General features: G+C 42.3%; 1 protein-coding gene across 1 annotated transcript in view; it reads left to right on the top strand.

Moving 5' to 3' along the window:
* The window catches only part of RGS5 (regulator of G protein signaling 5), a 49943-nt gene that overhangs the window by 16495 nt on the left and 16028 nt on the right, over positions 1-17420 (top strand). The window contains exons 2-3 of the mRNA XM_055334274.1: positions 8358-8468; positions 14965-15026. Of these exons, the coding sequence (XP_055190249.1) occupies positions 8358-8468; positions 14965-15026 (173 nt within the window). The remainder of the gene's footprint in view (positions 1-8357; positions 8469-14964; positions 15027-17420) is intronic.

Here is a 17420-nt window from a genome sequence, read left to right as displayed (position 1 = left end):
CCAAAGTTAAAGGAAACTGCTATAAACTGTAATACTAGGTGGCAGAAGATGAAGTTTTGTAAGTATGTAATGAAGACTGTCGTGATGATGGTGATGATGATGATGATGATGGTGATGATGGAGATGGTGGTGGTCATGAGGATGGTGTTGGTGGTGGTGATCGTGATGGTGATGGTGATTATGGAGATGATGGAGATGGTGGTGATGATGGTGATGATGGTGGTGATGGTGATGATGATGACCACCACCGTATATTGCATGCCATTTATGTTCAGGCACTGTGCTGATTTTTAGATACTTTATCTCACACATTCCTCATGGCAAGTTTTTGCCGAAGGCACTAATGCTATCCCTTTTTAACAGATGATGGAACCAAGACCAAGAGATATTATATAACTTGTATATGGTCACACAGATAGCAAGTGGCTGTTGAAAACAAACCTAAGTCAATTCATTCATATCCAACTATCAGATTCTTTTTGGTAGATAAATGTAACTATTAATGTTTAGTCATAGATGATGGTTACTGCTTTCTTTTTTTTTAAATGATTTTATTATTTATTCATAGAGACACAGAGAGAGAGAGAGAGAGAGAGGCAGAAGCACAGGCAGAGGATGAAGCAGGCTCCATGCAGGGAGCCTGATGTGGGACTTGATCCAGGGTCCCCAGGATCAAACCCCGGGCTGCAGGCGGCGCTAAACCGCTGCGCCACCGGGGCTGCCCTGGTTACTTCTTTCTCCACAACTTTGCTACTGGTTTAAGAAAACAAGACCACCGTACATATTGTGAAACCCAATTGGGCCAACTTATTCAGGCAAATTTGTATCAATAAGCTGGTCAAAATGTTTATACAACTCATCCTCTAATCAGTAAAATCCTCATTCTTTGTGTTCTGACCACAACTTGTAGGAAAAATTCAGTCAGACAATAATATTCTGAGATAGGATTCTGATACCCTTGTAGGTGGTATCAGGCAATGGGGCATCTCAGAATCAAGGTGTAAATGTAGGACTATTTTAGGGATCAAGCTACAGGTGCCGTCTATATGGGTGAAGGGGTAATTACCTTTGTATAACCTTTCTATGAAACAGGTTGGGGTTTCCACAACAAGTCACCAGTCCACATGACTTAGGCCATTATCATGACAGGAGAGAGACCATTATCTAATGAACAAACCTACTTGTAAAAATTCATTTCTAACATATTCTGCTAACTGGCAAAGCATCTGATGTTGGTCCCAATCAATAAGGACAGCTGAGACCCCTATAACAATCCCCTCTGGAGCATGATCTTCCTAAAATGCTTATTGATAGGGGATCCTTGGGTGGCTCAGCGGTTTTAGTGCCTGCCTTCAGCCCAGGGCATGATCCTACAGTCCCGGGATCGAGTCCCATGTCAGGCTCCCTGCATGGAGCCTGCTTCTCCCTCTGCCTGTGTCTCTGTCTCTCATGAATAAATAAATAAAATCTTTTTAAAAAATAAAATAAGATGCTTGTTGATCACCAGTGCAACGTGAATTCCTTATTAGGGCGTGTAGCTGAAGCTAACTCCTACATACATAAGGTCATACTGTAGTGATTACAACCAGCTAACATTTTTCATTGCATTGTTTTGATTCCTTGTTTTGTGTTTGTCTTATTCAACTAAAATATAAACTCCATGAGAAGACCTTTTCTCTTCGTTCCACTGGGGATTTCAAAACCTATTAATAGCGTATGGCACATGACAAGCATTTAATAATTTGTTGAATAAACAAGTGAGCAAAAGGAGAACTCTACTGAGGCCAGTCTTTTCTATCTCTTCTATAATCCTATGAAATAAAGTCAGTTTATTTAAATAAGTGCCCTGGTCGAGGGACCTAAGGATAACAAGTTAATCTGGGGTGGTCAAGGTTGAAGACTGAACATAAACAAGGAGCAGATTATCTATAGTTCATATGGAAGTAGGTTAATTCAGGAAAATGGCAGATGCCAAACTTGATGCATTCTCTCTACCATAATGACCTGGCACTACTTTCTCTCTACACGTGAGAGTTGATCTTGATTTTAAGAGACCACGTTCTGACAACCCTGGAGGGTTGAGAATTTCAGTTTCTGAACAGACTTGATCGTCCACTTCTATTTCTTTATGTTCTGCTAAAGGCCTTTTACTAACCCCTGCCTCTCATGAGCCATTGATGAGTAACAAACTCCATTCATCTCAAGCTTTAAAAGAACGGCCAACAAGAAGGCTTTTCCAGTCTTCAACCAAATGAATCTTTCCAGATGGGCCCTGCCTCGTGAACACACACCCTCTGGGCTCCCTTTTCTCTGTCAGCCTCAGCTTGGGTTCTGTCTAAGGGATTCACACCTCGACTGCAGGAACTCAGAGGAGCTAATTTTTTCCTTTGCGTCTCAGAGCAGCTGACTCTGGTGGGTGCAGTACTCTCCAGCGACCAGTGGAGACTGGTTGCTAACAAGTGTTTTAGAGACTGTTGTTTATCTTTTCTGGGTATTCACTGCACTCTCAGGAGCCAAGAAAGGGCATGTCCTTTTTACTCCTGGGGTGTCTTTTCAGAAGGTGGCGGCCTGGAACACACAGGTCTGCTCTCTAGGTAATTCCTCACTGACATACACACTTCCCCATGACCAGCAGGGGGCATCTGCCACACAGATTTAAGCTGAATTCACTTTAAACTGGATTGTCCTTGATACCTGACCTGTTGGGACACTTCTTTTGGAAATGTAAAATCCCTGTTCTATATTTCCCAAATGTCCTCCATCTTGTCTTTACCCTTGACTGCTCCCAATAGATGTCTGGAGTCTAGAATGAAACCTGCCCGTGATGACCTCAAGTCTTCCAACCACAGGACGGGTCTGTGCCTCTGGGCTACTTCTAATTCTTTTAAGTCCTGATACATTTTGGTCTCACAATAGATTCTGATCAGGCTGCTAGAGGTTGTAATTGCCTTCCCTGCCCCTTCTCCTCAGAGTAGACCTCATCTGGGGCGAGGAACTGGGGCTCAGTTTGAGCCTTACTTAACTTTCAACCTCTTTAATAGATGGCAATTGAATCCAGTTACCTTAGAGTCCTTGTGGTCATTTGGTGACGTTTTACATCCCCTCACTCAGTTAACCAAATTAAAAACAGCCTAGTTCTGGAGGCCTTATTCTGTGCCACACCCCAGTATTACACTCACCCCCGCGTTTCATTCAACCCAAAATGTAGTTTTGCTCTCAGCTAGAAATTGAATTCATTCATTCACTTTTTGATTCATCGATTTATAGAGCAAATCTTTTCTGAGCACCTATTAAGTGCCAGGCCCTGAGCTGTGTGCTGAGACTGGAACCGTGAACCAAACAGATATTGTTGGAGACCTGCCATGCTAATGGGAGAGAGAGAGACAGGACCCAAATAAAAATACAGAGATATATGTGCAAATTGATAAGGACCATAAAGGAAAAATACAGAAGGCTCTGTAGAGGCAGCTGTTGAAGCCATGTCTCCCTTGGCACTGCTTTTGAGTCATCACGTTAGCACACACTGGAACTCCTTGACGTTGGGGTCTATATCCTTTAATTGGCATATCCCACCCACGGTGGTCAATGACTAGAAAAAAATCTAGCATTTAGTTTGCATGTATGTGTCCTACATTCAGCTGTTCCAATCGTCTCTGAGGCAAGGAACTGTCTCTGTTACCCTTGAAGCCCCTAGCACAGGACTTTACATATAGTTGGCTATTCTATATTCTACTGTTTTAAAAAATTCAGCTAGATTTGTTTTGATTGATTGCTTGTACTGTTTTTCATACTTGTATGCAGTAAGGTAATATCTTTGACTCAATTCACCCATTAGAAGGAAGGGCCCAGGTGGCCTAGGGTCCTTTTGAAATTTGATTTCCTGGCCAGCGTACCCACAGAAGGCACAGATTTAAAACCGCAAACCCTGCAATTACTCAAACCCTTTCCAGTTTGAAATGACTAATGTGAGTCATCTACAGAAAGAATTATCTTCCTCTGAGCCTTTAATTAAAATTTCACCCAGGCATTTCCATCGATTTTATTTCAAAACAAGGTTTTCTTTGTAAAACAAAAGGATACCAAGACGGGGATAAGATGGGAGGAAGTAAAAATTGTTTCTTGTTCACCAGCATTAATGTTATGTACCCAGGAAAAATGCCTAGTGTCGGGTCGAACAGAGCCCAAGACTCCAGTTGAAATCACCAAAGTGTCAGAAAGTTTTCTTCTTTGGGCGAGGTTGCTGTTGACATTAAATTAATGTCAGATTTATTCAAGTTGATTTTTTTAAGGGGGGAAAATAAAATGATAGGTTTGAGCTTTTGTTTTGTTTGATTTTCCACTTGGTTTATTTTGTTCCCATATGTGTGTATAGGGAGGCATGGGGAGGAGAAGGCAAGGGGGGGGGGATGTCTCCCCTTGTTCCGGGAATTTCTGAGGAGAAAAACAAATGTACTAACATTATTTATCCTTGCAAAAGAATAAAAGATTTCAAGTGGTTTCAACTCCAGCATCTGTCAACTCCTTACCCTGTCAACTTTTAGTGTTTTAGAAGAGGAGATGCAATCATATTATTCATTCTCCGTATTCCTGCAAACTCCTAATTAAATCAAATGGACTTCCCATCGTATATACTCTCTTTAATGTCAGATATTTGAACACGTACTAAGTCAGGAGTTGGAAGCCATCAAGAGAAGTTTTAACAGAGCCCTGCATCTCCTTTCCCTGTTTCATCCCCAAGGCAAGTATGAGGAAGAGAATAATGTGATGTACTGGTAGGTTTGCTACCTGAAGAATGGAATATAATTTTCTATAGGCAATGTTCTAAATGGCCATTGATTTCTAGATCATCCCACAGAAGATTTATTTAAGCAGTGATACAGATGAAATCATACTAGGGTTCTGATTCATTCTGGATTCACTTTATTTTTTTTAAAGGATTTTATTTATTTATTCATGAGAGAGGCAGAGACACAGGCAGAGGGAGAAGCAGGCTCCCCATAGAAAGCCCAATGTGGAACTCGATCCCGGGACCCTGGGATCACGACCTGAGCCAAAGGCAGACAGACGTTCAACCCCTGAGCCACCCAGGTGTCCCTTATTCTGGTTTTAGAAGGCTTCTGTGGGATGCCTTAAACATTTAGCCACCATTTATAGACAGTGTTTTTATGGGAACAGACATCCTGAAAGAGTTAACAGAAGAAAAACTCGAAACAGATTGAGTTGGCAAGACCAGCTGCCACCTGTTTTGGGAGAGACAGTCTTTGAGGGCACCTTCCAGGCATTTTACCCTTTTTGGGGTTTTCTTCCAAAACTGCCATAAGCTGAGTGCTGTACAGAGGCTCCTGTGTCATCCTTCCGTCCCCCAGGAAGGGTAGGCAGAGCGAGCCGGATTCACCCAACATGGTTTCTGCTCTCCCTGTCACACACTTTATGCTCCAGCAACAAGGAAGCATCCCTTCAAGCAATAGGCACATTCCCCTCTTCTTGCCTGGAAGGACCGTCCTTTTCTTGTCTGCCTGACAAAATGCTGCTCCCACTTTGCCTCCCCTGAGAAGCCCCCCTGGCTTGCCCTTGTGGGGCAGAGCTCTGCTGCTCTCTGGACGTCCTCTCCTTGAACCCCTCCTTGTGATCACTTGAAAGCCTGAGGCCCCAATGGGCTGTGAGCACCTTGACCGCCAGGACCCCCCCATGGGTGTTCGTACATTTCCTGCGTACTGCTGACACAGTGTGATCAAGGAGTAAAAACACGGATTGGGTGTTTCTGGCTGTCCCAGGGCACACTCGCCAGCATGCGTGCATCCCCACCTCCTTTGTCTACACTCGTAATATTTTCTTTCTATTCCAGATAAATATTAGATTGGTGATTCTTGTCTCCAGACCAGAGCTAGAATATGGCAGGCGGTGGGTGTAGTAATTCTTGGTAACTTGTGGGAATCTTTTTGGATGCTTTAATTTGGTACTTGAAGCCAGGGAACACGGGTTGAGCTTAGTTGGAAAAATGATTATGCGGTTAGAGCTAACTTTGAAGAAGCAGTATTATATGCCAACTGCTCTGCCAAGTGATTCACATGCATTAGCATATTTAATCATCACGTAAAAGAGGATGTACTATTTTATCAGTCCCGTTTTCTAGGCAAAAAAAAAAAAATCCAAAACATTAGTTAATTTAAGCAACCTGCAGAGCTTGGAATCAAAATGACACTTATTCTTATTCTCAAGTGTTATACAAGCTCCCCCGCGGAACTTGCCCGGTTTTAACCAAAGTGCCATGCTTGGGTGAGCTTGATCTGCTGGGTTTGGGATCCAGCTTGGCTTCAGCCAGAGAGAGAGTCCTAGGGAACGAATGGAAGCAGAAAGAAATGGAAAGGAAAAGACATTGTAGAAGGGACTAGATCATAGTTTCAAAATTATATTTATGACACTAAAGGAAACTATGATATGATTCAATATTTATAGATTTTTTTGTAAGGTATACAATACATGCTCTTAACTTTTCCTCTCTGATATTCATGATTGTTTATCTCACATGTTTTGTTTACTTAAATTGTCTCATCACTGTCTCCAGTGAATGGATGGGGAAAATCTACTTAGAGCAGCAAAACCCTATCTGGCCACAAGATGAATCCCATCATAACTCTTGAAGATTTGGGTTAGGATCAGCTGTGGCTGAGAGATAAATGTTAGCAGATTCGTGAGGAACACATTCTAGATATTTCTAGTTGACTCTGGTGAATGTTTTGTTTTTAAGATTTTTATTTGTTTATTCATGAGAGACACAGAGAGAGAGAGGCAGAGACACAGGCAGAGGGAGAAGCAGGCTCCACACGGGGAGCCCGACGTGGGACTCGATCCCGGGTCTCCAGGATCATGCCCTGGGCTGAAGCCAGGCGCTAAACCACTGAGCCACCCAGGTTGCCCTCTGGTGAATGTTTTTGAGTATTGACTACATCACCATGCATTGTGCCATCACCGGAGTTAAAGGTATTCAGAACTCGATGCCCGTCTTCACAGGGCTTAAAAAACAGACATGAATCAACCACCATGATGCAGTACAATAAATCCTATCTTAAGAGCGTGTGTAAAGTGCTGAGGCAATAGTGAAAGAGCTTTGTGGGTCTCTCAAACTATAACAGCTTGGCTCATGGATTAATGCTTATGATTTGCTTGGTGTTCTTTTGGGTGCAGACTCACCATGAAATAATGGATAAGGTTAGTCTTGAAACAAAGCATGAAAATAGTTGCATCCTTTGGTAGAGGAATGCACAGAATTCTGACTACATCTGCTCACTAAAATGTTGAGGGTGGAAAGCAGTGATGTAATGTGGCTCTAGTCGGTCCATTGGCAATTCATACCCATCTCCTGAAGGCTTACTGTGTGTGAGATACCAATAGCCATTATGGAGCAATGGGCAAGCGGTTGGGGAAAAAAATAAATAAAAAATCCCTCTAAATAAAAAATGCTTTAAAAAGAATACATCTTCAGGAAGAATAATTTAATTTTATAGCTGGAGAGAGCTGAAGAAAACATCTAGATTAACTCTATCACTTTATGGATGAGGGAACTGAGGTCTAGGGATAAAAAATGATTATTTTTTTTCAAATATTCCATGTCTAATTAATGGCAGATCTGGGACCAGAGCCCTCAGAAGACAGGTAGGCAATGCAGTGGGTAGCTCACCTGTGAATCCTAGAGTCAGACGGTGTGGGCTCTGGTCCCATCTCCACCACAGACTGGCTAGGTTATCTTAAGTAAGTTATTTAAACACTCTGACTTTCAGTGTCTGCATCTGCAAAATGAGAATAATACTATAGTCTCTGTCATACATAAAATGAAAAAATCCATGCAAAACATTAATTAAGAATGAGATGAGGCAGGGGTGCCTGAGTGACTCAGTCAGTTAAGCATCTGCCTTTAGTTCAGGTCATGATCCCAGGGTTCTGGGATTGAGCCCCACATTGGGCTCCTGCTCAGTGGGCAGCCTGCTTCTCCCTCTCCCTCTGCCAGCTGCTCTCACCCTGCTGGTGCTCTCTCTCTGTCAAATAAATAAACAAAATCTTAAAAAAAAGAATGAGATAATGCATATTAACCAGGGACATAATAATAGCTTGATAAATGTTAATTATTAGAACTCATGTGTCCCGATTTCTATTCTTTTTTTTTTTTGGTGTGTGTGTGTGTGTGTGTGTGTGGTGTGTGTGTGTGCGTGTGTCCCGATTTCTACATTAGTAGTCTTTCTGCCACAACAGTGAAAATGGGATTTTGTTTGTTTTTTGTTTCTATGACACAGGAAGAAATCTGTGTCTCAGATCCATATGCTCATGTGGTGTTGGTGTTCCCCTTACATCTTCTCTTTCAGGGCCAAGGAGATCAAGATCAAGTTGGGAATTCTCCTTCAGAAGCCAGATTCAGCTGTTGACCTTGTCATTCCATACAATGAGAAGCCAGAGAAACCAGCCAAGACCCAGAAGTGAGTCATGAGCATGGATTCCACTCCTTTCCCTCCAGAGAATGGCTATTTCTCAAGTGGATAACACCATCCCTCATGTGTAGAGCCCTCTACACTATTACTCATTGAAGATCATAAGATCCCTCAGAGAGTTGGTTTATAAATAAGCATTTTTTACTCTCCTATGTCTGGAGCTTAATATTGGCTACAATCAGGTTACTTAAAAAATAACAATAAGGCCCTGCTGGGGACCTCGTTGGAGAGATAGACGGTCCCTTACAAAATGGCACCAGCCTCCTCATCAATTATTTACCACCCAGAAGTAGGACAAAAAAATACCTATTCACCTTTGGAGTCAGGTAACTGCTCCTGACCCAATTACTTAAGATCACTGGATGCTCCCCTGCTAAGGAATGAGCCAAAGCTGCTTCCTCAGCAGGAAGTTAGAAATGGAAACATTTCCCTCAGGAAGATGCTAAGACCAAGGCAGATAATTTAAGCCTAATAGCTTCTTTACCAAAATAGGATTCCTTCAGCGTCTGATAGAGGAACAGAAGATGGTTCCTTGACCGAGGAATGATTTCTTGCCCAGTCTATTCTATTTAAAATGTATATTAATCATTTTAACCCCAGTCCATAAATTAGTATTCGTGGCTGGTCTTCCTCAGTTCTCTCTCCCTTTCCACCCACCTCCCCCTACACACTTCCACTGATGCAGGCATAGAGCAAAACCATAATTCTGTAGATTGAAGCTAGTGTGGCAGGGAGTGTGGCTCACCATTTGCACAGACTCTGCTGTGACTTGGTAACACTATTCCAAGCATGTGCACTGCTTCCCATTGTTCCACCAGCCATGAAGCCAATCCTTGCCTCAACACAACCCTCCATCTGTCCCTTCAACCATTCTCAGGGGCATGAAAATCAAGAAAGGAAAGTGAGCAGGAGAAAAGCCAGATGTATTTGAATTCCTTCACTCTGCTATCCTAAAGCATCCAGGAGATCGCAGAAACACAGGAACCCTTTTAACCTCCATTTCTTTTCAAATTTGACATATGTATAAACTGACCATCTTTTCTTCATCCGAATGACCTTCAACTTAATAGAGCTGGAGTGGCTGGGAGATAAAAAGACGAGTTCTTCTTTTTAAATCTTTTTCCATCAACCTAAGTGGATGTTTCCATTTTCCTCTTATTACTTCAAAGGGATCTCAAACCGGAAGTGAGGCGTAATTGAGTTTTTGCATTTAGAAAGGGGAAGCTAATTCAGTGTGGAGTGGCAGGTGCTAGGCACCAGTGGAGAATAAGAACCACATTTCACAGCAGCAAGAGATCAAAAAATCCATTTTGAAGAAAACAGTGCGGTGGTTATGTATCTGTAGGAATTCACTTTAAAAAATATATAGAAATGCATTTTCTGATTCTCTGCTTTAATGTTCCGCAAAGATACTGGAGCTATGTAGCTTCACAGGGGCTCGGAGAGTAGTTTTGGAAGGAAACCTGGGGTTGGTATTTATTGGATGATTTTCTTCTCCTGTCTTCTATCTCCTTTCTTCTTCCAGAAGTTTGAATTGTTTTGGAAAAAAAAAAAATCCTTCCTATCCCTAGAGACTATTTGTGTGTCTCTGCTGCATTTCTCACAGTGACCATGACAAGCCTTTCCCACCATCTTCTGAGCCCTTAAACCAGTTCCACCTCCTCAGGTTTGGCAAATTTTCCATGCCTTTTAACTAACAGGAAAAGACTATGTTCTGCATGAGCTCCATCAATTTCTCTTCTCCCCACATAAGATTTCTTTGTATTTTTGTACCCATGTTCTTCTTTCAGAGAAGAAAATAAACCTTCTCCAGACTGAAGGTATTTTTAACCCCCTCAGCTTTTAAAAAAAGCTATCCCCTTTTTTAAAATAAAGTATTTTCTGGGGCGCCTGGGTGGCTCAGTTGGTTAAGTGTCCAACTCTTATTTTTGGCTCAGGTCGTGAGATCGAGCCCCATGTCAGGCTCCATGTCAGGCTCTGTGCTGGGTGTGGAGCCTGCTTAAGAGTCTCTCCCTCCCTCTCCCTCTGCCCTTCCAGCCTCCCCTCTCCCTCTCAAAAAAAGCATTTTCTATTTTTAAATGTTTTTATTTTTCTTATTAGAAAAAAAGAAGTAAAAAAAAAAATAGAAAAGAGTAGCCTAGATCCCTACCAGCCACAAGCAGCATCTGTTACCATTTTAGTATTCTTAATTGCTCTTCTCCCTATGGGCCCATGTTCCACTCTGAAAAAAATCTCTCTCAGCCCCTCATTCCTACTCTTCTCCCTTTCTCTTGCTTTCATCAGGTAATTCTAGAAATGGAACGTGTCAATCAAGACGAGACTATGAAACAACCAAAGCATTTACTTGGGGTCGTGGGGATGGCAATCTAGGAGACACAGGGTCAACGGAAATAAAAAATGTGCTCCCAATTGTCAGCATGAAGTACAGGCTTATAAAGGCCAGATCAAGGTTACGTAACTCATTTTGAAAGAATTGTGATCAACCCTGGCCGATTTTTAACTACCTACTGCACAACTGGCTGTTCAGCCAACAGGTGTTACACTGTCTCTATCTCAGTCCAAAGTGGAAGGGTGTGTTCTAGAAGGAGGTCCAGAAGCAAATGACAAGAGTCAGTTCAGATGTGCTCCCCTTGCTCAACGTCCTCTCGACTCTATTCTGAGTGACTCTTCGCAATGCTTGCTTGGTTTTGAAACTTCTTTCACAAAAGCCGCTGCTTCTGGTATCTTCTCTTCACTCTTCCTTATCCAGATTAAACCTTACTACTCACAGGAACCCTCTCTAAAGCCTCGCCTTTGACCCTTTGCCAGCGTTTGACTCTGCTCAACGCTTGGCCTCCTGAAAATTCCCTTCACTTCTAACCCAGCCTTCTCCTCTCTCTTTAAGGACTCTCACTTTTGCCCACCCTCTGCATATGTGACCATTCCCCCAGGCCGTGCGCTGGGTCCTCATAAAGAATCATAAGCATATTAGTACACCACATAAATTTAGTTTACAATAACTGTCATCATGACTTGTCATATAATCAATTGTGAAATGCTCCGGAGCTGATCTAGATATTCCTATAGTTTATTTTATATTCCATATGTTCCTTTTCCCCCTGCCTATGCTACTAATCTTTAGCTACATTTTGTGGTGTTTTGCCACTTTTATAAGCCTAAAATGACCTCCACATAGAAGCAGGACCTAGCTGTGCACCGACGAGAACAGTTACCAAGGGTTCCCCTCCCCATACTCCCCCGGGTAAACTGCTGAGCGAGCCTCACTGCCAGGATTACAGCTCTATGTACCATGTTTGGCCCACAGACAGACCACAGACAGACCACAAGAAGTGGCAGATGTTTTCATCTGCATCCCCTCCTGGGCGCCCAGGTCACTGTTGGCCATGGAACAAGGGCTTAACAAATGTCCATGAATGGACTGGAGACGAATCATGACCATATTGCCCTGCGGAGAGAGAAGGGGGGTCAGAGCAGGCACACAAGAGCCAATAAATAACTGGGATTTCATTTTCCTTGTCAAGAAGAAAAGCATGTGGGAACATTACCAGAAGGGTTTAAACATGTCCCAGGAAACGTGTAGATTAAAAACACAACAAAACAAATAACAAGGAAAGGAAACCACTGGTGTTTAGAGAGGTTAAAATACTTCCCCATGGTTACAGCTAGGAAGTGACAGTCTTGCCACCAGTTGTCGTAATGGTTCGTGGGGCTAACACTTTCGAATTCTAAGTTTCAGGTTATTTATGGCTTTCATCAAGCAGACTAACTATGGGCACATTGAACCATCATTAATGTTTGCATTGGGTGCATGCTTGTGGCAAATTAATGCTGCAGGGGGTACGCCATCAGACAGGCGCAATGGGAAAAATTCTCCACGACTGACAAACTCTACCTTTAGGCAGTGGGTGCTTTGTTGCCACGGAAGACATTCAACAAGTAAATAGGTAAGAGTAGAGTAAAGAGAGAGAACACTTCCAGTCGAGATGGTCACTTCCTGGACCAGTTGGCATTTACCCTGGGCATTATAAAACACACAGTTAATCATCTCTACAAATGTTTATTATGCCTTTCTTATGAACTGACTTCCTCCCCCTTCCCCTACACCCACCCACACATGGAGACTCAGTGCCCACTCTCTGTGGTCAGCAATGACCTTGCAAACCATGGCACTTACTGGCCATTTAGATCTGCATCTATCTTGTTTCCAAAGAAGTCAGACTTAATGAGGGCTGGCAAATTCTGAGAATCAGGACAGGATGAACCTCTGTTACCTCCTAGGCTGGTAATCAGAACACTGGGCTCTATGCTGTGGGCCATGCGTCCCGCTCATCTGTGTCCTTGAATCAATTTGGATTAATTTAACCCCCAGGCGGGCTCTGCATACGTCCTTTTCAGGAATTTAATCTTGGCTGTGATGTACTGCGGCTATTAATCATTAGTCTGGTTCTAACAAGACCATTTGGGACAAATTGGATCTGGTAGCGTGCTTAGGCTTGGTGCACCTGCTTATGCCATTTCTTCTTCCTGTGGTCCTCTCCACCAACCAGAGGAAAAGAGGGGGAAGGAAGGTGATTTCATTTTATGAGAGTTTAGAAAATCAGAAAGAGATTCAGTGAGTGAGCCAGGCCTTCCCCTTTCTGTTTCTTTTGTCCAATTATTTAATGTCCTGCTATTTCTGCCAATAATCAATAGAGCCTTGGTGGGTGTCTATTATATGCAGAACATTGAAACCGGTGTAGTGAAGAAATTAAGATGTGTAAGCCTTACTACTAAGAATGTAGGTATGAAATAATGTATATATAGGAAGAATTGTCTGTATGCGGTAATAATAAAGGAGAGCCAAAAAGGACTTAATGACCTCTAGAAAACAGGTCCCTTTCTGGTTAGACATAAAATGAGGCAAAAAATATAGGGATGTACTTGTGATCCCTTCTTCATGTCATCTCTCTAACCAGAAGAACACAGGGGGAGGGAAGGTAGTTAGTTCACTTATTAAAAATAAATTTCCGAAAAAAAATAAAAATAAATAAAAATAAATTTCCGAGAAATTAGTGTGGAGCTCTTGATCAATGGCACCCGTGTTTCTAGCTAGGGAAATAGAAACCGTGTGAGATTATTTCACCGGGTTTGTTACCCTCACTTTTGGCATGTTTAGTCTTCAAATACTAAAAACATAAAGCTTTATGGAAAATCAAATAATTAAGGCTCAAAATCTGTACATATTCTGCACTGAAGAACATAGAAGTGAAGGCAACATTCACAGTACTTTAGCCAAAAAATCTACTGCCACCTTGGACTCTTTACATAAATAAAGTGAAGCTGTATCCAAGCCTGGACAGCACAATGAAAAGTGGAATTAGTAATTGTCTTATCAACCTCAGCTGCTAATCTGAAAGCTTAAAACTCCAAGATAGATATATTTTTAAAAAAGATAGAAGCAGGAATGTTCCTGGACTGTCTGAACAGTAGAATAAAAAAAAAAAAAAGAAAAAGTGAAGCGCTAAGGAAATTCCAATTTAAGGAAAACACCTTCATTGGCCTTAATATTCTAATACACACCTTGTTAGCTTCTTTTCACTTGACAGGAGGAACTCACATCACAATGCCAAGAGTGAGAGCAGGTGAGCCCCAGGAGAGCACAGTCAGCCATTTTTCCCAGACAACGGCCGCCTGCCTTGACACAATCCTTCTGTGAGAGAAGAACTGGCTGTTATAACTGCAGGGTTTCTGCATATATAAATGTTAAAATAAAAACAGCCTAAGGGGGGCTTTTGTGTTGGCTATTACCTTCCCCCTCTGAGTCAGCATCTAGAGAATTTATATGCAACCTTCTTATTCACAAAGTATAACCACTTTTCTTCTCATAAAGAAAACATGTTTTAAAAATCATTATCCTATCCTAACTGGGAGAGGAAAAGTGCAACCAGATTTTTTAAAATGTAGACATAGCATGGTCACATTCCCACCATGAGGCAGGATCCCACCTTCCATCGTCCACCAGCCTTAATGATGGCAATGGGATGTGGATGCAGAATTGAATGCCTTTTGCTGATTGAATTGGGTGGCTAATGTGGAGCCCTGGTGAGGCAGAGAATTTGAGTTCAATCCCTACAATGGGGCAACTGGATTTCATTCAGTCACATTCGGGGGAAAAAAGACCACAGTTGGCAATACTGTCACGGGATATACAAAAATGTCAAGACACAGCTTCATGACAAATAGATTCTATTTTTAAACAGCGATAGACCTAAAAAGTTTGTTCAAAAGGAGAGGAAAATGCATAGTTTTGATGTGTGAAAGCAAACCCAGCCCACTGAATCTGATTGCAGGAAAGAAAATAACTCAAACCTCCTCATCCTGAGGATGGGTCATTGGTTGTAGCGTTTCTAAGAAAAGCAGGTCTGAGACATTGTCAGTGCATGTGGCTAATTCCCTTCTCATGGCTGTTGCCTTTTTTTTTTTATTTTATTAATTCTTGATGTAGACCCTCGCTGGATGAGGCCCTGCAGTGGCGTGACTCCCTGGACAAGCTCCTGCAGAACAACTGTAAGTTGGAATTGTCTTCTGGAAAAGGTCAGGGAAGGGACAGAGGCCAAAACTCACCCTTGTGTTGGCTTTGTCCTTCTCCAATTTTGACATGGCTTCAATTTTTCAAAGTGGCCTTAACAAGGGAAGGATGCAGGATGCCTGGGTGGCTCAGGGGTTGAGTGCCTGCCTTCCCCTCAGGTTGTGATCCCGGGGTCCTGGGATCGAGTCCCATATCAGGTTCCCTGCAGGGAGCCTGCTTCTCCCTCTGCCTGTGTCTCTGCCTCTCTCTCTGGGTCTCTCATGAATAAATAAATATAACCTAAAAAAAAAAAGAAAAGAAAAGGAAGGATGACAAGGGAGTGTGGTTATCCAGCTCACAAGAAGGTCTACTGCACAGTAAGAGACTATGGAAATAAAATATCCTGAGGCCTGGTGACTGCAGGTTAATTTCCCATCTGCCCTGCTTCCTCGTGTGAGCAGAACAAGCAGCCTGACCTGTGTGCTTCTTCAGGTTTTCATCAGTGAGAGAGAGAGATACACCTTTTCCAGCTTAGCCTCACGGAGGCGTGGCAAGGATTGGCTAGAGCGGCATGCAGGTCACTGGGTTAAGAATCACAGGTTGGGCACTATGTCCCCGTTCAAGCTGCTCGTAACTGCTTTTGTGGCCCAATGTGGGGTGTTCTCTCCGTCAGCCTTGTTTCCTCCTCTGGTGTTTGCCTTTTATGTCTTCATTCAAGACACCACCAAAATGCCAGCAAGAATCGTTTCCAAGCTAATTCCAGCCCACCTGGGGACTCCTTGCTTTTTTTTTTTTTTTTTTAAAGTATGAAGGAATTTATTTGTTACAATGTAATCATATTGTGGTTATGCTTATTTATTTATTTTTTTTATAAATTAATTTTTATTGGTGTTCAATTTACCAACATACAGAATAACACCCAGTGCTCATCCCGTCAAGTGTCCCCCTCAGTGCCCGTCACCCATTCACCCCCACCCCCTGCCCTCCTCCCCCTCCACCACCCCTAGTTCATTTCCCAGAGTTAGAAGTCTTTATGTTCTGTCTCCCTTTCTGATATTTCTCACACATTTCTTCTCCCTTCCCTTATATTCCCTTTCACTATTATTCATATTCCCCAAATGAATGAGAACATACACCGTTTGTCCTTCTCCGGTTATTGTGGTCAAGTTCAAAAAGGGTGTTGCCTGAGTTCTCCTCTGGGATTTTGATGGAATCTTGTCTCACATTTAGATCTTTCATCTATTTTGAGTTTATCTTTGTGTATGGTGCAAGAGAGTGGTCCAGTTTCATTCTTCTGCATGTGGATGTCCAATTTTCCCAGCACCATTTATTGAAGAGACTTTCTTCTAGTGGATCGTCTTTCCTCCTTTATCGTATATTAGTTGAGCATAAAGTTCAGGGTCCACTTCTGGGTTCTCTGTTCTGTTCCATTGATCTATATGTCTGTTTTTGTGCCAGTACCACACTGTCTTGATGAACACAGCTTTGTAGTACAACCTGAAATCTGGCATTGTGATGCCCCCAGATATGGTTTTCTTTTTTTAAAATTCCCCTGGCTGTTTGGGGTCTTTTCTGATTCCACACAAATCTTAAAATAATTTGTTCTAAGTCTCTGAAGAAAGTCCATGGTATTTTGATAGGGATTGCATTATACGTGTAAATTGCCCTGGGTAACATTGACATTTTCACAATATTAATTCTGCCAATCCATGAGCATGGAATATTTTTCCATCTCTTTGTGTCTTCCTCAATTTCTTTCAGAAGTGTTCTATAGTTTTTAGGGTATATTTTGAGAACCATTTGAATGGTAAATGGTTCTCCAACCTTTTATTTTCAGGTTGTAGGTGTCCTTCTGTCTAAAATGAGTCTCTTGTAGACAGCAAATAGATGGGTCCTGCTTTTTTATCCAGTCTGAAACCCTGCGCCTTTTGATGGGGTCATTAAGTCCATTCACGTTCAGAGTTACTTGAACTTCTTCTTAAAGGGGAGTTTTAAGAGTCCCCCTTAAAATTTCTTGCAGAGCTGGTTTGGAGGTCACATATTCTTTCAGTTCCTGCCTGTCTTGGAAGCTCTTTATCTCTCCTTCCATTTTGAATGAGAGCCTTGCTGGATAAAGTATTCTTGGTTGCATGTTCTTCTCATTTAGGACCCTGAATATATCCTGCCAGCCCTTTCTGGCCTGCCAGGTCTCTGTGGAGAGGTCTGCTGTTACCCTAATATTCCTCCCCATGAAAGTCAGGGACTTCTTGTCTCTTGCTGCTTTAAGGATCTTCTCTTTATCTTTGGAATTTGCAAGCTTCACTATTAGATGTCGAGGTGTTGAACGGTTTTTATTGATTTTAGGGGGGGATCTCTCTATTTCCTGGATCTGAATGCCTGTTTCCCTTCCCAGA

Source organism: Nyctereutes procyonoides, unplaced genomic scaffold (assembly GCF_905146905.1).
Source record: "Nyctereutes procyonoides isolate TBG_1078 unplaced genomic scaffold, NYPRO_anot_genome, whole genome shotgun sequence".
Lineage (NCBI taxonomy): Eukaryota > Metazoa > Chordata > Mammalia > Carnivora > Canidae > Nyctereutes > Nyctereutes procyonoides.
The sequence above is the reverse complement of the archived record's forward strand: the minus strand, read 5'-3'. Positions and strand labels throughout refer to the sequence as shown.